The 20812-nt window shown below is 40.6% G+C and overlaps 1 protein-coding gene across 1 annotated transcript in view; it reads right to left on the reverse strand.

Moving 5' to 3' along the window:
- Positions 1-20812, reverse strand: part of LAMA1 (laminin subunit alpha 1) — a 152009-nt gene that overhangs the window by 16330 nt on the left and 114867 nt on the right. Inside the window, exons 41-53 of the mRNA XM_032595339.1 lie at positions 19722-19857; positions 19090-19183; positions 17363-17479; positions 15633-15815; positions 14835-14989; positions 13215-13358; positions 12097-12230; positions 10832-10982; positions 9947-10071; positions 4302-4452; positions 3493-3637; positions 2882-3023; positions 142-256 (exon numbers count right to left, since the gene is read on the reverse strand). Coding sequence (XP_032451230.1) covers positions 142-256; positions 2882-3023; positions 3493-3637; positions 4302-4452; positions 9947-10071; positions 10832-10982; positions 12097-12230; positions 13215-13358; positions 14835-14989; positions 15633-15815; positions 17363-17479; positions 19090-19183; positions 19722-19857 — 1792 coding nt within the window. The remainder of the gene's footprint in view (positions 1-141; positions 257-2881; positions 3024-3492; positions 3638-4301; positions 4453-9946; positions 10072-10831; positions 10983-12096; positions 12231-13214; positions 13359-14834; positions 14990-15632; positions 15816-17362; positions 17480-19089; positions 19184-19721; positions 19858-20812) is intronic.

The following is a 20812-nucleotide window of genomic DNA, read 5'->3' on the forward strand; positions in this document are numbered from 1 at the left end:
CCCATGGTGGGGTTTACCGCTGGTCTCCCCATCATCTCTTTTCCATCCATCGCACTGTGTTAGATTTTACTACCTTATTATGTCGGTAAGTCAGTGGACATTTGCAAAAACTCATTCAAATATTAATAAAAGGCTTCCCACCTCCAGTATACAGCCTTTTCTCACTCCATAGGAATTTCTGAGTAAATCAAAGGTTGATCTGGATATTTCCAGGTTTTTGATACAGCCCACATAGCTTTTGCTGGTGACACCTTTCCTGTAAGGGAAGGGCACAAGAACAACAAGATTTGGATTTTATAACTCCATTTTTGAAAGAAGGAATAAAAATAGACCTACAGGTAAAGAAGATCTGCTTCTATGTGTCATTCTGCAGAAATGTCTAAGTCTCCCACTAAGAAGGATATTGATGGTGAAGACTTTAGGTCTAATGAAGGCTCTCCTTAGGACCAAGGGAAGGGGTTGAATTTAGGGAGTTTGACTAAATGGCTACCTAGACAAAAATGCATCATATTTTAAGGGAAAGTACTGTAGTCACTGCAATTTAAATATACTCATTAAAACAGGCCAATTATAAGAAAGTACACAGTCATAAGGAAACAATAGCACATAGATTGAAATCCAAATCAGTACTATATTTTTCTCTTTTTTTGTTATTTATTTTTAGAGAGTGTGTGTGCACATGCGAGCAGCAGAGAGGGAGCAGGAGAATCCCAAGTAGGCTCCTCACTGTCAGCAGAGAGCCTGATGTGAGGCTTGATCTCACAAACTGTGAGATCATGACCTGAGTCAAAATCAAGAGTTGGATGCTGAACCAACTAAGCCACCCAGGTGCCCCACTACCATATTTTTCTTAATAGAAGTTGCCATACTGCTGGTTGGGGTGAGGTTGTAATATGATCAGTCTCTCATTTCCAAAATATGGAGATGACTGAACATCTCTAAGTTATATTCTGAAGCATCAGCTAGTCACAGGAGAACTCTGAAGTCACATGGTTTCCAGCTAGAGTCACATCTCACTTTCCTTTCCCTCTGTGTTGAGTAGTGAGCTGCAGACCATTAGGCAACTACAAGATTTAGGGCAGATTTTAACTTTTCTGGATATGTTTCTTCCTTTGTAATTGAAGAGGCTGGTCTTGATGGATACCCAGGTCCCTTCTAGCATAAAAGTCTGTTATTTGGAATGTCTTCCTGGAAAGGGGGATCTTTTCTCCATTGTCTGCACAGTGTCCATCTCGGTAGAGTACAGATGAACTGTGGCACAGCTTGTTGCTACAGGAGCACCCACCCTGCTGCCACCATGTGAGGAAACGATATCTGGAATCGGGAATTAGGAGACTGGCTTCCAATCCTGGCTCCATCCTGGCAGAGGGGTAAGACCTGGGACAAGTGAACAACTCCCCCTGAAGTTTAAGTGTAATTCATTTCAAGATGGGGTATGGGGGGAGGGTGACTGTGACTGGTGACTGTGGTGGTAAGCTGTGTCCCTTGGAACTTTCAGAAATTTCTGGCAAAGAAGAGGGGTGAGGAGTGAATCTGGACTGCTCAGCTTAACAGCAACCAGTGTGGACACACTTCCGTGCCACTGATTAGGAGTGCATATAAGAACTCAGCTGTAGTTAGTGCGGTAGTAGTAGGGTAGTAGCTGTGCTACTAACTTCTTTGAAGACCACTGGGCTCGGTGAATCAGTTTGGACATTTGGTAATCCCACTCCCCAGAATCTATCTTGCCTCGACTGCTGGCCTTTGGTATAGGAGGTTTTTGTTTTTAATGGTGTGAAAGAAACTTCAGGCTTCATTTGTCCAGTCCAAAATGACACAACTAAGAACAAAGACCCACAGAGATCTTATGTAAATTATTAAAGTTACAAAGCTAAACATGAATCAGTGTTACAAAAGGATCTCATTGCCTTCTGTGCCACCTTTCTTCCAACTTCCCGATGCTAGTGTTTCAACTTTCACATACGTTATTCATTCTCATCACACAAAGGAGAAATGCAGACAGCATGATTTTTTTTTTTTTTTTTTTTTGCCCTGAAAAAGATTCTACTATTCTGAAATGTTTAGAAGGAACAACTTATGATGGAAAGTGGGGTCTAGGAATACTGTACCATATTAAGTAACAATTAGTAACAATCACTAGATGTTCTAAAGGCAACAAATAGAAAATCATTAATTTTACTGCAGGAGGATTTCTTTACATCCCAATTAGTAGACACACAGTGGTTTGAATCAAGGCAGACGTTAGGGATTAAAATTTGTCCCCCACAAAAGATGATGAAGTCCTAACCCCCAGTACCTGTGAATGTGACCTTATTTGGAAATAAGGTCTTTTTAGATGTAATCAAGTTAAGATGAGGTCATTAGGATAGGTCCTAATCCAATATGACCATTGTCATTATAAAAAGGGAAATTCAGGGGCACCTGGGTGGCTCAGTTGGTTACCTGTCTAGCTCTTGATTTTGGCTCAGGTCATGATCTTGTGATTCATGAGATCGAGCCCCACGCCAGGGTCTGTGCTGACAACATAGAGCCTGCTTCGGATTATCTCTCCCTGTCTCTCTGCTCACATCCAAAAATAAATTTAAAAAGGGAAATTTGGTCACAGAGACACACACAGAGGGAAGACAGTGTAATAAGAAACAAAGAGAAAGCCATCCACAAGCTGAGTAATGCCTGAAACTCCCAGAAGCTAGGAGAGAGGCATGGAACAGATTCTTTCTCACAACCCTCAGACGGAAGCAATTTTGCCGACACCTTGATTTTGGACTTGTAGCCTCCACAGTTGTTTAAGTCCCCTGGCTTGTGGCACCTTATTATGGCAGCCCTGGGAAACCGACACATTTGGCAATTACAGGCATGACAAATGGGCAATGTGATATACCTTACAATTCTTGACCTAGGTAATCCACCCACATAAATTGGATCTTTATCTAGACGATTGAGGTCAGAAGATGCTCCCGGAGTTTCACCTTGCTTCGTTTCTTTATAACTGGTGTTATATGCATCAATAACTGCTAGGAGTCCTAAAATGAGATCAAATAGAAGAGACAAGAAAATGAAAATCACTTTCTGCATTAAAGTAAAACGAAAGTTCATTTATAAAGACATACTCTTTCACATTCTGCACATTTGACCAGGAGTGTTCTTGACTATTAAATCCTCTGTACAAAAGTCAGTGAATACAGAATATACAAAACTAAAATGACAGCAGTATGTGTGTGGCAGAAAAGAGAATGGATTTGATCCTTGATTCCAATTCAGCATTTAATATTAAGTAATGCACCTGGAAACCATAGAAAAATGGAATTATAACGTTTCTCCAGCAAAATGTGAATCCTGGCGTTTAGCATTTCAAAGAAAACAATGGCTTTCTATTAGACTATCATTCAAGAATACCCAAGGAGCCACAAAGTACATAAAGACTGCTGATTTTGGAAGGATTTCTATTTCTATGAGGGTGACCAGTATCTCCTTGCCCTTCTGTGCACTTAACTTGCTTTCGGTTTCTCTGGAAGGCGATTTTATACCAGGTTCCGTTGTTATAGCGTCTGTCTGTAATAAGAGCAAGAGGCCCTGAACCCAGGTCAACTGTAACTCTAACTCTGCCACGCACCAGCTCGATGGATACAAAGTCTTTCTGTGAAGAAGAGAAAAGAGTTACCCAGGGCTATGTCATTCTTACGGATCCCCTTTCCCTCCCAAGGCAAGGATGGCAGAAGTCTTCCAAAGTCAAACTCAGAAAACTGGATCTGGCCTAACAGAGGTCTCTGTTAGGAAACTAAAGTGTCCGGGAAGACTTTCTAGAATACTACACTGATATAAAGGAGAGAAATGCATTGTTGCCCAAATCCAGAACTCAGTAAGAGAAATGGAATCTTTGTATCTTTTTCATTGAGATTACATGGACCAGTCCTAAAAATAAAACTAGAAGATCCAGAAAGATCACACGCATAATAGGAATAGGATAAAAATAACATGAAATTCCTGTCGATGGAATTCAAAGGCCACAGTGATCGCAGTGAATGTGGAGCAAGATATATGAAAGTCAAAATTTAATAACAAATGTTACTGCTCTCTACAATGATTGGAAGGCTGTTTTCTACTTGGTACTCTGTACTGTATTTTCCAAAGGTTCTTTGGTGAATTTATAATACATTTCTTAAAACGGGGAAATAGTATGGCATACATATGTATACATTATATTTGCATATACTCATGAAGCAGTCATTAAACATAAATATCCTCCTAGCAATCTGACTGTATATACACGGTGGAGTCTGCTGTCCCATAAAGCCTCTTACAGTGCCATTTGAAGCAAGGTAGAGAAGAAGCCCGTTGGGTGAAAAGGTACTAAAAAGCATAATTATCTGAGTCACGGTAGCCCGGAGCGTCTTCTCCACAACCGAATAACCACTCCCATCAAAATGGAAGGACGAGTCTTCGTTCTGGGGGCTGCAAAGCAGAGCAGATGAAATACAATCTATTCTCAGGAAGGCAGTTAAGGAGAAGAAATACCTTTACTGAGTTCTCTTCCTCACAAAAACTGGTAGAGCTATTATTTCCGTAATCTGATAAGAAGCATAAATCATATCTTAAAATATGCTTGCCATGAGATTATGCAAAACAAACGCCAGTTGCTTTATATGGAAAGGAAAATGTAGGCAGTGTTGACTGTAGTAAAAAGGAATGTCTTCAAAGGATGGATAACTGCTCTAAATATTTCTACTTATCAAGTAGACTCTTTGTTCCAATGTCCTTTAATGTAACTGTCCTTTCTTAATTCCAAAGCTTTCAGAGTAATTTTTATATTAGCATGTTATCACCCTCTGCTGGTTTTAACTAATACATCAGCTAAACTGGAGTAATGATGGAAAACAAATCTACATCAATGTAGCAGGACCACTGTGCAAAAAAAAAAATCACTGACAAATATATATATATAATAAAATATATAAATATAAATATAAATATAAATATATATATAAATCTGCAGGATGAACTTGAAACAAAGTTATTTAATACAGACCTCAGTACTTCTCACTTGAGTGTTTTCTGGTCTTCCCCACACCTCAAAAGGCTGACTTTATTCACGCTTTAATTACAAAGTAAGTTTATCTGGAACATGTCCTAATAGGTTTCAAAAATGTTTCTGGGCTTCAGAGTGAAACTCGGACTTTGGTGTGTTTGGGGTAGGAATTTGTACTCCTCCCAGTGGAATAAGCAAACTCAGTGCCGTATCTCCAAGCAGGACAAGTAACCAAACGGTGACACTGTTTCTATCCACAGAACAAACATAGCGGTGCTTTGTGAAACCTGAGGTTTCAAACTGATAGCTTCCCACAGTCCAGTTTTTTCTAAAGATTGCTGTCTTTCGACCTCTTTCAGGAAGTGTATATAACTTAAAGGAAATGCACTCTGCGTAAAGAAACTATAGACAGATACCATATGGTTTCACTCTTATGTGGATCCTGAGAAACTTAACAGAAACCCATGGGGGAGGGGAAGGAAAAAAAAAGAGGTTAGAGAGGGCGAGAGCCAAAGCATAAGAGACTCTTAAGAACTGAGAACAAACTGAGGGTTGATGGGGGGTGGGGGTGGGTGGGTGATGGGTATTGAGGAGGACACCTGTTGGGATGAGCACTGGGTGTTGTATGGAAACCAATTTAACAATAAACTCCATATATTGAAAAAAAAAAAAAAAACATCGACTTCGGCTCAGAAAAAAAAAAAAAAGAAACTATGGCTTAATTCTGTTATTTAATTCCTAAAGCTGTGACTTCCTACAAGCATGTTCCATTGCTCTAGCTCTTGGCTGATCAGTTTCATGGGGTTAAGGATGCGGACTCTAGAACCAGATTGCTGGGGTTCAAATCCCAGTCCTTCAATTTACTAGCTGTGCAAACTCGGAAAAGTTACCTAATGTCTCTGCGCTTCATTCTTTTCATCTATAAAATAAGGAAAACAATAGCTCTCAGGAAGGCTGTGCATGATTTAATACATGTCAAGTTCTTTAGACAGTGCTTGGCACTTATATGTTCAGTACATTTAGCTCTGATGATTCTGCTTTGTTCAGAGGTCCCTGAAGGGCTGCCATTATGCCTCTTAAAACCTGAACCTCAAAAATTAAGTACCTTTTCAAAGAGCACACCCAAGAAAATAGTGAAACCAGGTTTCAAACAGAACTCCAGAAATCTGTCTTGTTCCGCTGCACACACCCTCTCCTTCCCCAGAACTCCTGAGTTCTCTGTTCTCAAGAATGTGGACTCTCTACTTCTGGCTTCTCTCCATCAGCAGGGCCTGCCCCAATGAGGCAGCACAAAGAGGGGTGCATTTAAATGAACCAACTTGTGAATGCACGTCTTCGGAGGTTCTTGACCCGGGGTCAGTGACACACTTCTGGGGCTTGTCCCCTTGTGGGTCAGGCTTCCATTCTATAACCATGAGGCCCAGGCGCCTGATCGCAGGTGGGCCACAGGAAGGCAGCTCCAGGCCCCTGCCCAGACAAGAGGCCCGGGGACAAATGAAAGCAGGGTTGGCAAGAAAGAGCACTTTACGGAAAGCTCTGTTCCAGACCCAGCAATTCCAGGTGAGAGTCCTGTAGTCAGGCAGGCCTAGAGAGACACTCTCCCTCCCCAGCCCTCAGCCCTGTGAGCCTTAAAGAATGACTAGGCCTCTGGTCCGAGCTCTCACTCATGACAGGGGTAATACCTACTGTGGTACCATCAGCACTCTGGGCAGCTGTTACGAGAGTGAGTGGGGTAGCACCTGGGCCCAGGCCTAAGATGCTGCTTCACCTGTCACCTCCTCCTGCCACAGCACAGAGTACTTTCTCTGTGTTTTCATATGGCTCTATCTCCTATACACCAGGAGATGTTGGAGGAGATGATGAACTCACGTGACTGACGTTGACCTTGCCAGCACCTAGAAGAGTGCCCTGAACGCAGGCGACTGACCTGTCCCAAAAGTCAGCTACACAGCCTATCACAACATCCACTCATAACTAATACAAGAATAAAGTCCTGTTAATCAAATAAAAAGGGGTTTTTTTTCCATATTTAGGTGAAAACTGTTAGAATCCATGGTTTCTTTTGTAATATCCTTTAAGAATTTAAGAGATTGTTCATAATTATTAACATACATTGATAGCATATAAAGAAGTGTAAATATATTCAAGGAGGAATACAACAAAAAATTCAATTCATTTAGTTGGTAATATAAGTAAAAGGGGCGCCTGGGTGGCCCAGTCGGTTAAGCGGCCGACTTCGGCTCAGGTCATGATCTCGCCATCCGTGAGTTCGAGCCCCGCGTCGGGATCTGTGCTGACAGCTCAGAGCCTGGAGCCTGTTTCAGATTCTGTGTCTCCCTTTCTCTGACCCTCCCCTGTTCATGCTCTGTCTCTCCCTGTCTCAAAAATAAAAATAAAACGTTAAAAAAAATTTTTTAATAAAAAAATAAAAAATAAATTAAAAAAATATAAGTCAAAGTTACAGGTAAATGTTTCTATTGAGAAAATTATCTTTTTAAATCTAAAGGACATCAGTTGACCACACTAATGATTTAAAATGGCAGGTTACACGCAGAGGTGCAAAGCACACTGAATTCTAATCACTGGTCTGCTAAAATTGATTCATTTACTAGAATTAGTTTGTTAATTCTTTGAGCTCAAGTCTTTGTCTAATAGGGTAGGGATGGTTGCCTAAAATGAAGGCAATTCAGTTTACAAATACAGACAGCATCAGCTGTGTCTGTCTCAGCACTTTCCATGGTATGTGTTCTGTGGAACACCAGCAACTCTGGAATGCTGCTTTTTAGAGAGTTTGGGATCAAGTGAGTTTGGGAATGGTGCAACTCCAGCCCATCCCAAGGACAAGGTTACTGCACATTCGCACATTAGGGGCTCTGGATGCCTCACAATCAGGAAATGTACTTAATCATTTAACGCACTGTTTCCCAAACATTTATGGTCAGGACACATCTGACACCCCCACTTTAAAAAAGTATTTATTAATATCCTATCAAACTAATATTCTTTAAAAAAAAACACACACACTCAACATACTTTAGAAGTGGTAGTCAGTATAAGAATAGCCAGTTGATTTGTTCAGTGCCCAGAAAAACATTTAATCAAAACTTTGATTGAGCTAATGAGTCAGTCTGACCCTAAGGTTCAGCTGGGTGGTCAGCCTTCCAGCAAAAAAGCCAGTTCCAGAACATGCGTTGGGAGGGTGGTGGCACCTGCCAGTCCCTCCCGAGTTTGGAGCAACCTTCCTCTTTCCCCGGAGGTCCAGGTTGGGTAGACATGCAGTGGGAGGGCAGATCTCAGAAGAAAATGAGTGGCCACATAGAAAATTGACTTCCTCTCCAACAAAAGAAAAGAGCTAGCAATCATCAGATTCACTCATTGCTACAGTTTAAGGTCAGCGGTTTTAAGATAACCCTGAAAATGGCAGGTGAAATTGGGGATACTGTAACAGCTAAAGCACAGGGGGACATTTTCCATATTAGAAATTTTCCATCTCTGTTAAGACTTTCCTTTCTACAAGTAAGATTAATGATCTGGGGTCAATGTGGGGCCCAGAGGTCCAGGGGCCAGAACATTTTTCAAGTTCGAATCACTATTGCTGGGGAAATGTCCCTGCTAGAGAAAAAGCACGAGGAAAATGTGATGGGGAGTTCTCTGCTCCCAGAGTTCTAGAGCTGGTGCCATTACCTCAGTAGGTAATATCATTTTTTATTATATTTGCCAATTACAGAACCTCTGGTTTTCACATGCTTATTGTCAAGAAAATAACTGAGACATTTATCTAAAAAGCAGTGGATTATCACTGCAGAAAGATCAGAGGGAAACAGTCTCAAATTCATTGAGTATTTTCACATACATCATGCTAGGTGTTCATCACCCCACTTTTGGGAGGTAAGACAAACATGATTACCATTTTCCTTTTCTGAAAGAAGAAATCAAATCTCCACAAAGTAAGTGACTTACTACAAAGTCACCAAGAGGGATTTTGGTAGGAGAGGGAGCCTGAGTAAGTTAGATTCCAAAGCTAATTTTTTTTTTTTTTTTTTTCAGAAGTCTCCAATAACCAAGCTTCTGGTCATGACTTTGAAAGCAAGCTGAGTCAGGGGAAAGTAGCAAAGAAAAGGTTCAAACCACAAAATCCCAAGCTCTGAGCCCTAAGAGAAAACAGATCTGACAGTAACAAAATGAAAACTCGCCCACAAGTTTCCAAATGTAATGGGAGTTGCTTCCAACTGATCTTGTCACAGCTCACTGTTAATTACAGATATCTATCTAGACAGAGCAGCCCATTAGATGACAGAATCCTATCAGATGTTTCATTTCTCTAATGGCAAAGGCAATCTATTGTCTTAATTACTGAAGTGCTAGAAAACAGGTCTTGTACATTTACGAAACTGCAATTACCTTTTTAGAAAGTAATGCAGGGAGTGTTGAGCTCAGTGGGCTTGTTATTAAATGCCTGCTGTTACATTAATACCTGCAAGACGATTTTAGGTAGTTGTTCTCCATTGCCAAATGCATTTAATTTCTAGAATTTTAGAATTTAAGAATAGGAAAGTACTTATCCATAAAATCTGGCAGCACAAAGAAAATTCTTATCCTTGGAGGTATTTTCAAAGTAAAGACACACAGGGATTTACCGAAGACTTTGCTGTGGCTCTCTGAGACAGAAGGTTGTTGGAGAGGATGTCTGATGCTTCTCAATTTTATGATCCATGATGAAAAAGCATATGGCACAGTGAAAACAGTACTTTTTAGAGGTTAAAAATGATACCCAAGCTTCTATTAGGACCTACATCACATCCTTAGCGGTGAGATGTCCGATATCACAGACTCTGTACCACCCATGATGTGCTCGTGAATCCTCTAAGCAGCTGCCAGATGTTAATAACATACTGTGTGTTAGATTATAGGGCATGTTACCTTCCGAAGCAGCCGTGGCACTTGCCCTCCCGTTCAACATAGTTCCACAGGCCGATGGACTGTCCGTTCAAGAAGGCCTCTCCCATGCAGCCTTTAAAATGAGTAACCTTCACAGCAGGAGACTTCTAATATAAACAAGCAAAACAAGCACAGCCCACATGTATCAGAAGGAAAGGAATAAATTCTCTATGTGCACGAAACTCCTTCCTAGGAGCTCAAATCTAACAGATCCAAATTTTGAGAAAGCAACATCCAGAAAAAAGGCCAGGTTGGAATCAATGAATTTCCTTCTGATTATTAAGTAGGATCCTAGAATGAGTGACAACCTGACAGGATCTTAAAGATCACCTCGGTTACCAGGATCCCTGGAGAGAAGCCCCTTTCACAGACGAGGAAACAAAGGCTCAGAGCATGTCAGGTGTGAGGGTCTGGCTGGAAGGAGACCCTTACTCTCATTTCAGAGCACTGAGCCAAGTAAGTCCAGGTGACTGAACTTTATTCGGTAAAGGGATAACAGGTATAATAAAATACATACCATAGGCTCCTGTGCTAAACACTAATTAGCATTATTCTACCACTAGAGTTTAGAATAGCAATAAGGGAAACTACAGAAATTAAGGTGGAATATTGAATTTCCTGTTTGAGTATTGGAAAAGAAATTCAAATAGCAAAATGAACCACTGGCTTCTTTTCCATTTATGCTATTTATCCAGCAGGATCGTTTGCTTTCTAAAACCAGCCCACTCTGCAAATTTACTGTCATTAAGCAAAATGATAGAAACAAAAAATATTCATCTGCCTAAGAGATATTCAATAACTTGAACATTAATTTTATATACAGGTAAAAGCAATCAGTCCTGTACAGATGAACATTCTGAATGTTACCTTGATCTGTCCTCCAAGCCCTCCAACAAACATTAGTGTTGAATTGTTTATATCCAGAACTTTAGCTGTTCCAGGGGATTTACTTGTTTTTGTTGATGGCTTTTGAGTTGCACTCATTTCCTTTACACTCAATGAACCAATGTTTCCAAATCTATAAGGGTCACAAAGAATTGCAAAAAGAATACTTTCAGAATTCAAGCCCCTCCACGTACATACACATCTGTTTATAACATAGCCTCTAGGTGTTTCTCCCCACAGTCCCTCAGCGGCTCCCACTGGTCTCCCTCTCCCAGTCTTGCCCACTTTGCCCCCAGTTTACTCCCAAGCTCTTATGAAGTAGGTAGTAGGTCTTCTTAATCATATACATTTCCTCGTGCTTAAGACAGTTCTAGATAATAAGTTAAATTATATACAATAAAACCTTGGTTTGCAAGCATCATTGTTCCAGAAACATGCTTGTAATCCAAAAGCACTGGTATATCAAAGCAAATTCAAGAACCATCAGCCCAGTTGTGATCATGTCATGTTCAGTGTCACATACTACTCGTATTACAAGATGTCACTCATTTATCAAGTTCAAATTTATTAGAAATGTTTGTTCATCTTGTGGAACACTTGCAGAATAAGTTACTCGCAATGCAAGGTTTTAGTGTATCTGAAACAGTCCACTGCCTTCAGTATTACTCCGTATCTATAAATAACAAAGCAAAAGACAAAAATTTCCAGCCATAACACACCATCAACAATACACTATAATATTATAGAAAAGCAAAATGATACACCTAAAGCTGCTTAAAAGGAGTTACCTCTGGAGAGGGGCTTTACAAGGGAGAGTTTTGCTTTGGGTCTGAATTTTAAGAAACCACATTCTCCACCTGGATCCTTGTGTTCTGTCCTCTATGTGTGCACACCACACCCACCAACCACGTGGCATTTCTACCCTGCTGCCTCCCACCCCTCTCTACAAGGAAGAACACAATTTACTAGGTTGGCTGCCTCAGATTTAGACCAAACGTCCTAAAAGTAACAAAAACTTTTAACTTTTACTTCTTTTGATTGTTGACTTTGGTAACAGTTTACTTCTGTAATAATAATAATAATAATAATAAAAAGTCCTTATTTCTGTAATGTAAACCAACTATATTTGACTGCAGTCTGACTTCCCAGAAGTTTCAAAGACAATTACATAAGGTGACAAACACATTACAAACTTATAAGGTACAGTTTTAAGAAAAGAGATGCTTGGAGAGCACTTTCTCCACTACCTGGTTACATAGATACTGTGCCATTTGTTGTCGTCAGCTCGGAAGTCTGGAAATTCCAACCGTGTAGACCCGGAGCCCATATCCCAGAGAAAGGCCACCTTCCCTCGCCGCATCTCCACTGCCAGGAAATCAGACTGGGGTGCGGGCATGAGTTGGGATGAGTTTATGTGCCAGACTGTTTGCATGAGTCCCTACAGCATTTTCTCTACTCTTAAAAACAAACAAACAAAAAACCCTGTCTTTTGTCTTTAAATGTTCCTCTCCCTGGAGCTGGAGCATGACTCAGAGCAAGGGAGACAGTAGCCACTGTTGGACATGAGTGCCCCACCACCCTGGCCCACCAGCATGGCCTTCCACAATGCCTTCCGTAAAGTTCCCCCAAGAAATCTCCCGGGGGGTCACCAGCAGCCTACAAGGAGCATGAGGGAAGGCACTGTACTTATCTGCTCAATCTGAAAAGGCAATACATGAACATGAAACACACAGCAAGATAGAAGCCATGAAATCCCACATCACGGACCTGCATGTGTTCGGCACCTCAGCTCCAAAGAAGATGTTTTAGAATTTGTGCTTGTTAATATTTTCTGCTCTAACACCCCTCCAAAGGTTCTGACCCACACATTCCCACTGGTATAGCCAAAGGTATCCGTGGTCTTCCACAGGGGACTTGCCTTCTGGGAACTACCAGAATGGTGGGTTGAAGAGCTTGGGGGAGGCTGGATAATTCTGATATGCCCCTTAGGGTGCACTCCTCCACTCCTGGTAAACACCACCAAGATCGATTTTACAGACCCAATGCTAGACTCAGTGGCTGAACAGGCTGCAGAAGACATAGGAAATTCTACCCCATAGCTAGCAATTAAGATGGCCGAGGGGAGAGCCTCTCTCCTCAATACCACGGTCCTCCTCGTAGGCATTCAGTTTTGTACTGGGTGTTTTAATCTGATGCCACCAGTTCAGCAAATGCTTATTAGTTTCCTTAGAAGAATTAGTGATTTCACCAAGGCCCTATTTTTTTTTCCATAAAAGAAAAAAAAAAAAAACAACAACCCTGCCGATTCAGAAAATACACATGTTCATAAGAGATTCATTGTTGCTTTCGGCAGGTACACACTCACACTGGTGCTGCTCCCGAGGTAGAAGAGTAGGTTATCGGGTTCACTTGTCTTAACATTTAGTGTTAAGGTGTTATAGTTAGTAGAAGAAATCTGAGGCTGGTAGGCCCGGACACAATCTCTGTCTGCAGACACAGCGACTTTAATCTGTAAAAGGAAAGGGGAAGTGTTCTAATCACTTAGTGACTCACGCTGGCAGCATGCCAAGAGTTCAAAAGTGCTGCTTCCTAACAGACTTTCACTGTTTGGCAGGTTTCCTCTCTTGATGATACGTCACGTTTTGGGTTTCATAAAGTGAGAAATCCGGTGGTGATGAAAATTAGTTTATTTGGTGAACTATTTAACTACTAAAAAATCACTCTTGAAGTTTTAAGAGTATCTTATGTTGGAAAGAGTCTCACTCATGTGAGATTTAATTCCTTAACACAAGGAGCTTCTCCAGATCACCTTGGCATCTTTACACCACGTGGGGAGGATATTTGATAGTCGTCTGACAAATAAATGAAGGGATAATCTATTTATACATTCAGCAAATACTCATAGAGAGATTTTTGTCCTTACTACATATTTAAGTATTTGCATATATTTCTTATCTTAATTTTGAAGATTATGGGTTTGTATTAACCAGAGCATTTGGAAATATCTATCAGGCTTGCATTTATTTGGTAACTTTAATTGAAATAAATAGAAACCAGAGCCCAGGTCAACCTACAGCCCTTTTCCAATCACAAGGCCACCCGAAGGAAGGAGAATTCAAGATTCCAGAACTTTTTCTTAACTAGAAGGGTTCAGGCAGAAGAGCATGAGACCACAGGTCACATTTATCCTCTATAAATCCCCAGTAGTGTGACAACTGCATATTTTGTTGAAAGTATTATTATTTCCCTGAAATGCCTCTCCTTTAGAGCACAACCAGTGCCATGTGCTATGGATGCCTGTAAAACATTTTCTCACGTTCGTACTTTTCCAGCTATCAAGTGTTTTTTGCATTTAGTGACCTGGATTTGTGTGTGTTTAGAGTGTTTTGTTGGACTCCTGGAGGATGAGGCTCATAGTGTGCAAACGTTCTGAAAAGTACTCGGATTATTAACACCAGGTTGGTTAAATGATGGCAATAATACCATACTCAGCCACTGAAACTTAGATGTAAACACTTTGACCACGTTACCAGCTGGCTAATAGTTATAAATTGATACATCTAGGCTACAATTATAAATCTCCATACAGACATGAGATCTCTTTGCTAACAACATTTTGAAACATGTTGAATAAAGAAAAAAAAAACACAGAAAATGAGACTAATTAAGTAGTATATTTAAATATACTGTCTGGGGCAGGAAAGAAGGTATTTTTGAGACACAGCATAGGCACATACATGAAAGTCATAAGTTGACACTGAAAAAATATATGTATGTATTTAGGTAAATATACTTAACATAAAGTTTTAAATATACTGCAGACAAGGCTGTGAGAAATCTGAGATATAAGAGCTGAGTCAGTGGAAGTCCAGGGGACCAGTGTGACAGTCACCTCCTCCCCAGGAGTTCCCCGAGTCCTGGAGTTATCAAGAGCTCCAGCTATGGGATGGCCACATCCCCAAGAGCCACAGAAGCCCACACTCACAGAAGCTGCTTGTTTCCGGGCCTGGCTGATCAGCAGTTTGATTTCTGATAGGTTTCTGCTCAGGTTCTCTTCTAATATCTTCAAAGGCTTCAACCGATCAAATAAAAGGCTGGCTTGTGTTTCTGCATCTTTAACTCTTCTTCCAGCTAGCAGAGCTAACAAGTTCAAGGTGGCAAAGAGGTTGGTGGTAGGGCAGAAACCAGAGAAATTAGTTCTTCATTACCAGTGCACTGGATCAAATAGAATATTCTAGTAATCAAATCCTTGAAATTTTGCTAACTACAGTTGACCTTTGAACAACGCAGGGGTTGAGGCACTCAAACCCTATGCTGTTGCAAATCTGTAAAACTTTTGACTCCCCCAAAACTTAACTAGGAATAGCCTACAGTTGACTGGAAGCCTTACCGATAACACAGATAATCAAATAGCACGTTTTATATGTTACCTATATTTTATACTGTATTCTTACAGTAAAGTAAGAATAAATAAAGTAAGCTGAAGAAAATGTTATTATGAAAATCATAAGGAAAATATATTTTCAGTACCTATATTTATCAAGTCTGTATAGTGGACCCACACAGTTGAAATCTGTTGTTCAAAGGTCAACTGTATATGAAAAATGCACCAGCAACAGGCACTACCCAAGGCCCTTCTCTTTCTTTATAAATGCAAATCTAGATATCAGTGCATTTTTATTCTTTAAGAATTCTGTTTGTGAACAAGACACCATTGTGCACCTGGCCAGTTCGAAATCTCACGATGCTGACTCTCCTAATGGGAAGGGAGACTGTAACGTACTGGTCATTGAAGAGTCCTGCAGAAGTTTGTTTGTTTCTTGTAAGGCGGCATTAACCCTGGACAAGCCAGTTGATGTATTCAACAGCTCCTTGCTCAATCCCACAACCTTCTTTAGGGTGCTTGCAGCGCTCCGATTTGCAGATGAGGCCAGCTCTTTGATTTTGGCTCCTTTGTCTCTGACACCTGAAATAAATGTATATGCAAGCATGCACTTCAGTGATTAAACGTGGAGAAAACCATAAACCACAATAAATGTAACTTTACATGGAAACCTGTTACAGTGTTTCTTACTGGCTGCTGAACACAAAATGGGGCTTCCGGTTTTCAAAGGCAGTATTAAGGCTGCATATCACAATGCCTTACTGCTCCCTTTGAGGGACAAATGAAATAATCTTGGTAACAATCCTCTGTACTGAAATTTTAGTACATAGAGAGATCATGACAACACCTGCTAATTGCCATGTGCTCAGCATCGTCTATGTTTAATAAGCTACACTTCTTTCTTTGGTCTCCCTTCTATCCCTCCCTTCTCATATTCTTTAAACACTTTCTTCGGATCCTTCTGTGTGTGGATAAGAAGGTTAGGGAGTTTAAACTTGTAGGTGAGATGGGCGTGTGGCAGGCTAGAGGAAGTGATATCTGCCCACAGTGTCAACTGGCTAGGAGACATAACAGCACAGTAAAGACTAAATGGTCACAATCAGTAAGGCGGAATTTAGTTATTCTAGAAAATCTGGGTGATGCATTTTTTTTTAAAAAAGGCACTAGTATTCATTTTTAAAGTATTCAGTCACAAATGGGACAAATACTAACACTAGAAGAAGGCCAATAAAGAGTAGACAGGTTTCTTTTGACTCTTGTGGCAACTTTTCTGCAAGTCTGAAATTATTTCCAAATAAAAAGATATTTTTAAGTGTTTAATCGACATACATCATGCATCCTTGAAGGAAAGGAGGGAGGGAGGGAGGGAAGGGGAGGAAGGAAGGAAGAACTGTCCAGATCAGAAAATTCTCCAATGACTTAAGGTTATAAGTCAGTCCAAAGCGCCCCAAGCCCAGGTCCCCACAGTAATCCTCGTGTTTACAAGGTGAACCAGCAGAAAGAACTCTAGAGTTGTTAAGGCATCTTGTAAGACTTCTTAAGAAAAAAAGAGAAGGTTGAAGGAATGGAAGTAATGCATTGCAGCAGGATTCATTTGTAGTACACTTTTAAAAAGTTATCCTATTTCAAATTTTAATGAATAGTGCATTTCCAAACCATCAATATTAAAGTGATTTATGAGCTTATTTTAGAATGCTTTATTGCCTCATGAAGGAAGATTACCAAGCAAGAGTTCTTTAATTGCCCACATTTATAATGAATCTAGCATTTTCCCTTAAAGCAGGAACATTCCCCTTCTTGCTGACTTCTCTGAATGACCCTTTCACTTAAGGGATGTGTCAAGCTCATTTTAAAAGTCAGCAATTCGTATGCTAACATAAAGTCTCCCAAGGCTTTTGTTTTTCAGAGTGTAATTCTAGCATTTCAATGCAAGCGTTCTGGAATTATTTCAAAAATAGTCCTCTTCCTTTCCAAATCATACTCCTCTGCAAGTAAAAACTCTATCAATCTTGGTCTCCTCTTGAGCGAGGGCTCTTAATCAGACTCATGGCAGGACTTCCTCATGCTCAGGTGTAATGGTTTTGAAATGAGAAAACATTAATTAAATCAAGAACCCCCTTTCCACTTACCTTCAGGGAATGCTCTAAGGATGGAGAGTGATTCATTGGTCCGCCTAGTAATTGTATGAGCATTCTCTTGAAATCTGTTTGCTGTATTTTTCAATTTACTCAGTTCCAATGTGATACCTATTTAAAGGGAAAAAAGTGTCCTTTTTGGGGGGTTGGCTACTCAAAGGTGCCTAGGCAACAGTTTCATTTATCACTCTGATCTGTATACAGAATCAACAGCTTTCTACAGAGACCCCCAACATTGAAATTTTTCCCAAAAGACTTAGCATCACTCATTAGAGAAATTAAGGGTGTTTTTTGCTTGCTTGATCATTTTTTCTATTTTGCTTGTTGCCCTTCTTCCTAATATTTCTTCTTAAATTGCATGTCCAATTAAATTAGAGCTCAAGGTGAAGACTTGTGTTTAAATCACTCAATCTTGATCACTCACTGACTTCCCGTCCACACCTAAATCTTGTCCACGTCTCTCCTCTGGGTTATAAAACCTCAGACATAGTCCTGCCCTGGAATCTTCCCCAGTTGCTCCCCACCATTCTTCCCTGGGGGAATGACCCTCCCCTTCCTGCACTCTGTCGCCATCCAACACGTAGGAGACTCAGCCTCCTTCAAGTCTGATCAAAGCTGTGGGATCAAAGCTTTTACTTCTAATATTTCTGTTCATAATACACAATCACATCTTGATTCTGGACACAGCGTTAAAAAATGAATTACGGATAAAATCCTTGATGAACACGATGGTTCTGCTTAAGATTTTAATTGCCAGAAAATTCATTATTTGGTGGCGTGTGAAATACCTTTGGCTGTGTAAATGGAAACCACAGCCCATCAACATTGATGCTAGAGTTTGTGTTTAATGTGCTTTATGATCCAGCATTAGGAACTTTCTCTACCGTGAGATGACAACATAAATTTTAAATAGCGTCACTCACAGAGGAACAAAAATATGTGCACGTCCATGCCCCTGGCTGATACAGCTATGGGAGCCAGTACTGGGCATGGCAGTGGTCTGAGTACATGAGCTTTGTTTACAGCCCACCATTTACTCCTACAGGAAAAGACTTGGTGTTTTTGATATCTTAGAAGATACTCAGGTGAAAAGTGTATGTCATAAAACTCCTCTGTTTCTCTTACGCAGCAGATTCCTGCTGCCATTTTGTGTTGTGCTTACTGGATAGCTCTTGATACATGCCAAATAACTGTTTACTGAGACCCTCAGGAAAAACTAACGACATGGGTATTTTTTATAAAATTATGATTTAATTCAGTAATGACTTGAGAAGCGTCTAACGTTACATTAGCTCTGCCTGGAAAAAGTGCCAAAAGAAGCATATACCACACAGGGTACGACTCTTCATGAACCTGCAAAACAGTGTGAGGTGAAGAGAGGAGGCCCCGAAGCCAAAGAGAACTTGACAGACGCTGTGAAACGGTGACAGCTCATGAGCTAAAGCCACGAGTGGAGGATTTAGTTACCAAAGAAGGCTTAACAAGCCTACGGAAGGTCAGAGGTGCCCGCACGTTAAGAGACAGCACTAAAATAAAAGTTTAAAAATAAATCAAACTTAAATTATAATATGACGTTCCTACATCAGAAAATGGGCATGTCACGGTGACAAAGAAGCGTTCACTTTCAAATTCTTCCAGGAGTGGAGAATGTTCCAGCAGTATGCTCAGAAAAGTGTTTGTATTCACTCTGCTTAGCAATACAGTCCAAGCTAGAAACTGACCTTGATGCTTTCTGCTCAGGCTGTTGCCTTCTTTTAGAAATCTGGAACTGCGCTGGAGAGCCACTTTCCCATTGGGAGCAAGGGATTCTGAGAACTGGAAAACAGGACAGAGTAAACACGGCGGGGGGTGGGAGGGTGCGTGTAGGTGCACTCCCACTGGAGACGGGAGAGCAACTCTATCCGAATAGCCTCCCGTCTAGTTCCAGACATGGGAGTCCACTAGGCAACATGTAGGGACAATTTAAATTGTCCTAATTTATGGCTGAGGAGAAAGAACACAAATCATTTTTAAATATATAAACACAAAAACCACCATTAGATGAATATTCCTCCACAGGTAAGAAACGTTGTCTCAAGTATGTATCAAGAAGCATTATCCTCTTGTTATAAGAAACTGTGAGATTTTCCTCATCTCCACATCACTAGTCCCTGGTCTTTGTAAAGAAGTATTTACGATCTTAAGAAATTAAAACTTACATCACATGATGACAGAGCCAAACAGATCCCTCCAGACAAGAATGCTGACAAGCACGAATTTAAGCTACTAGGTCTTTGCTCAGCACCTTCTGGAACAATCTCCCATAGTGCCTAGAAAAGGAAGGCATCTAGTGCAGCCCCGGGGCAGCTCTCACCAGACTCGCCGTTGTCACGATCTTGAGAGCATCTTTTGCCACTTTCTCTGATTCTTCAATCATGCTCCGAATGTTGGAATGGACGTGGGTTGCACTGGTGGCATTCAGGGACACATGTCTAACACTGCCAAGGCCACTACGTAATCGACAAATGTACAGATGTTAGTATAAACTAAGTGGAACTTGCCCACTATTCCTAAAGGTTTCCTAGTTTCTTACGCTTAGAAAAGTATCAACAAGGAATTAACAACGTAAGGATTCTCCTCCAACTCCACATGCGATCTTTGAAAGAAGTAGCTACATTGTCATGAGTACACTCAGAAGCACTGTTTAATGAACACCCAAAGAAGAGACCATTACTGTTGCCCAGCTTTTTCAGCATCAGTTTCCACCAGCTGCCCTCAACATTGTTTCTGTTCAAGCCCCCTGCATGTGTCTGGGGCACCATGCCCTGTTTGCCTTGGTTGTAATCTCTCCAGCTCTGCACTTGTTAATTTTCAAAAAGCTTCCCTAAGCATATATAAGGATGCTGAATCTTGTTCCTCAAAAGGTACACACTGATTTAATGAAATTCACTAGAGGTTGGAGGAGGATCAGATAATATTTCAATCATCTGAACTCCACTCTTACAAGTGGGCAAACCACTTATGAACTTGCCAACTGGTAATGGTGCAATCTCATCCAGGTCACTCTATCTTGAGAATGAAATCTGACAATTGACGTATCTTTGCCTGCTGAGTAACTCACTTCATTTTCTTCCCAAGGTTATCAAGTTGAGGGATGCCCAGACCAGACGCTAGCAGTTACTACTTGATTGGCAAAATTTGGTGATTGATAAACAGAAGGTAATAATGTTATTGAACTTTATTTACCATAACAAATTGCTTTTATAATTCGTGCTAGGGAATAAAGGTTTTGTTCTAGTTATGTATGTAGTCAGAGAGTATTTTTTTTTCTTTTGGGAAATAATGAAAGCTGATGAAAAGAGAAGCTGAGTATCGAATTCCGCTTTCTATTACAGATTCTTATGGCATGTGTAGGTGGTAATGCTCCATGCGGCACGTAATTCACACAACATTCTAGCTTCTATC

Source organism: Lynx canadensis, chromosome D3 (genome assembly GCF_007474595.2).
Source record: "Lynx canadensis isolate LIC74 chromosome D3, mLynCan4.pri.v2, whole genome shotgun sequence".
In the NCBI taxonomy this organism is placed as follows: Eukaryota; Metazoa; Chordata; class Mammalia; order Carnivora; family Felidae; genus Lynx; species Lynx canadensis.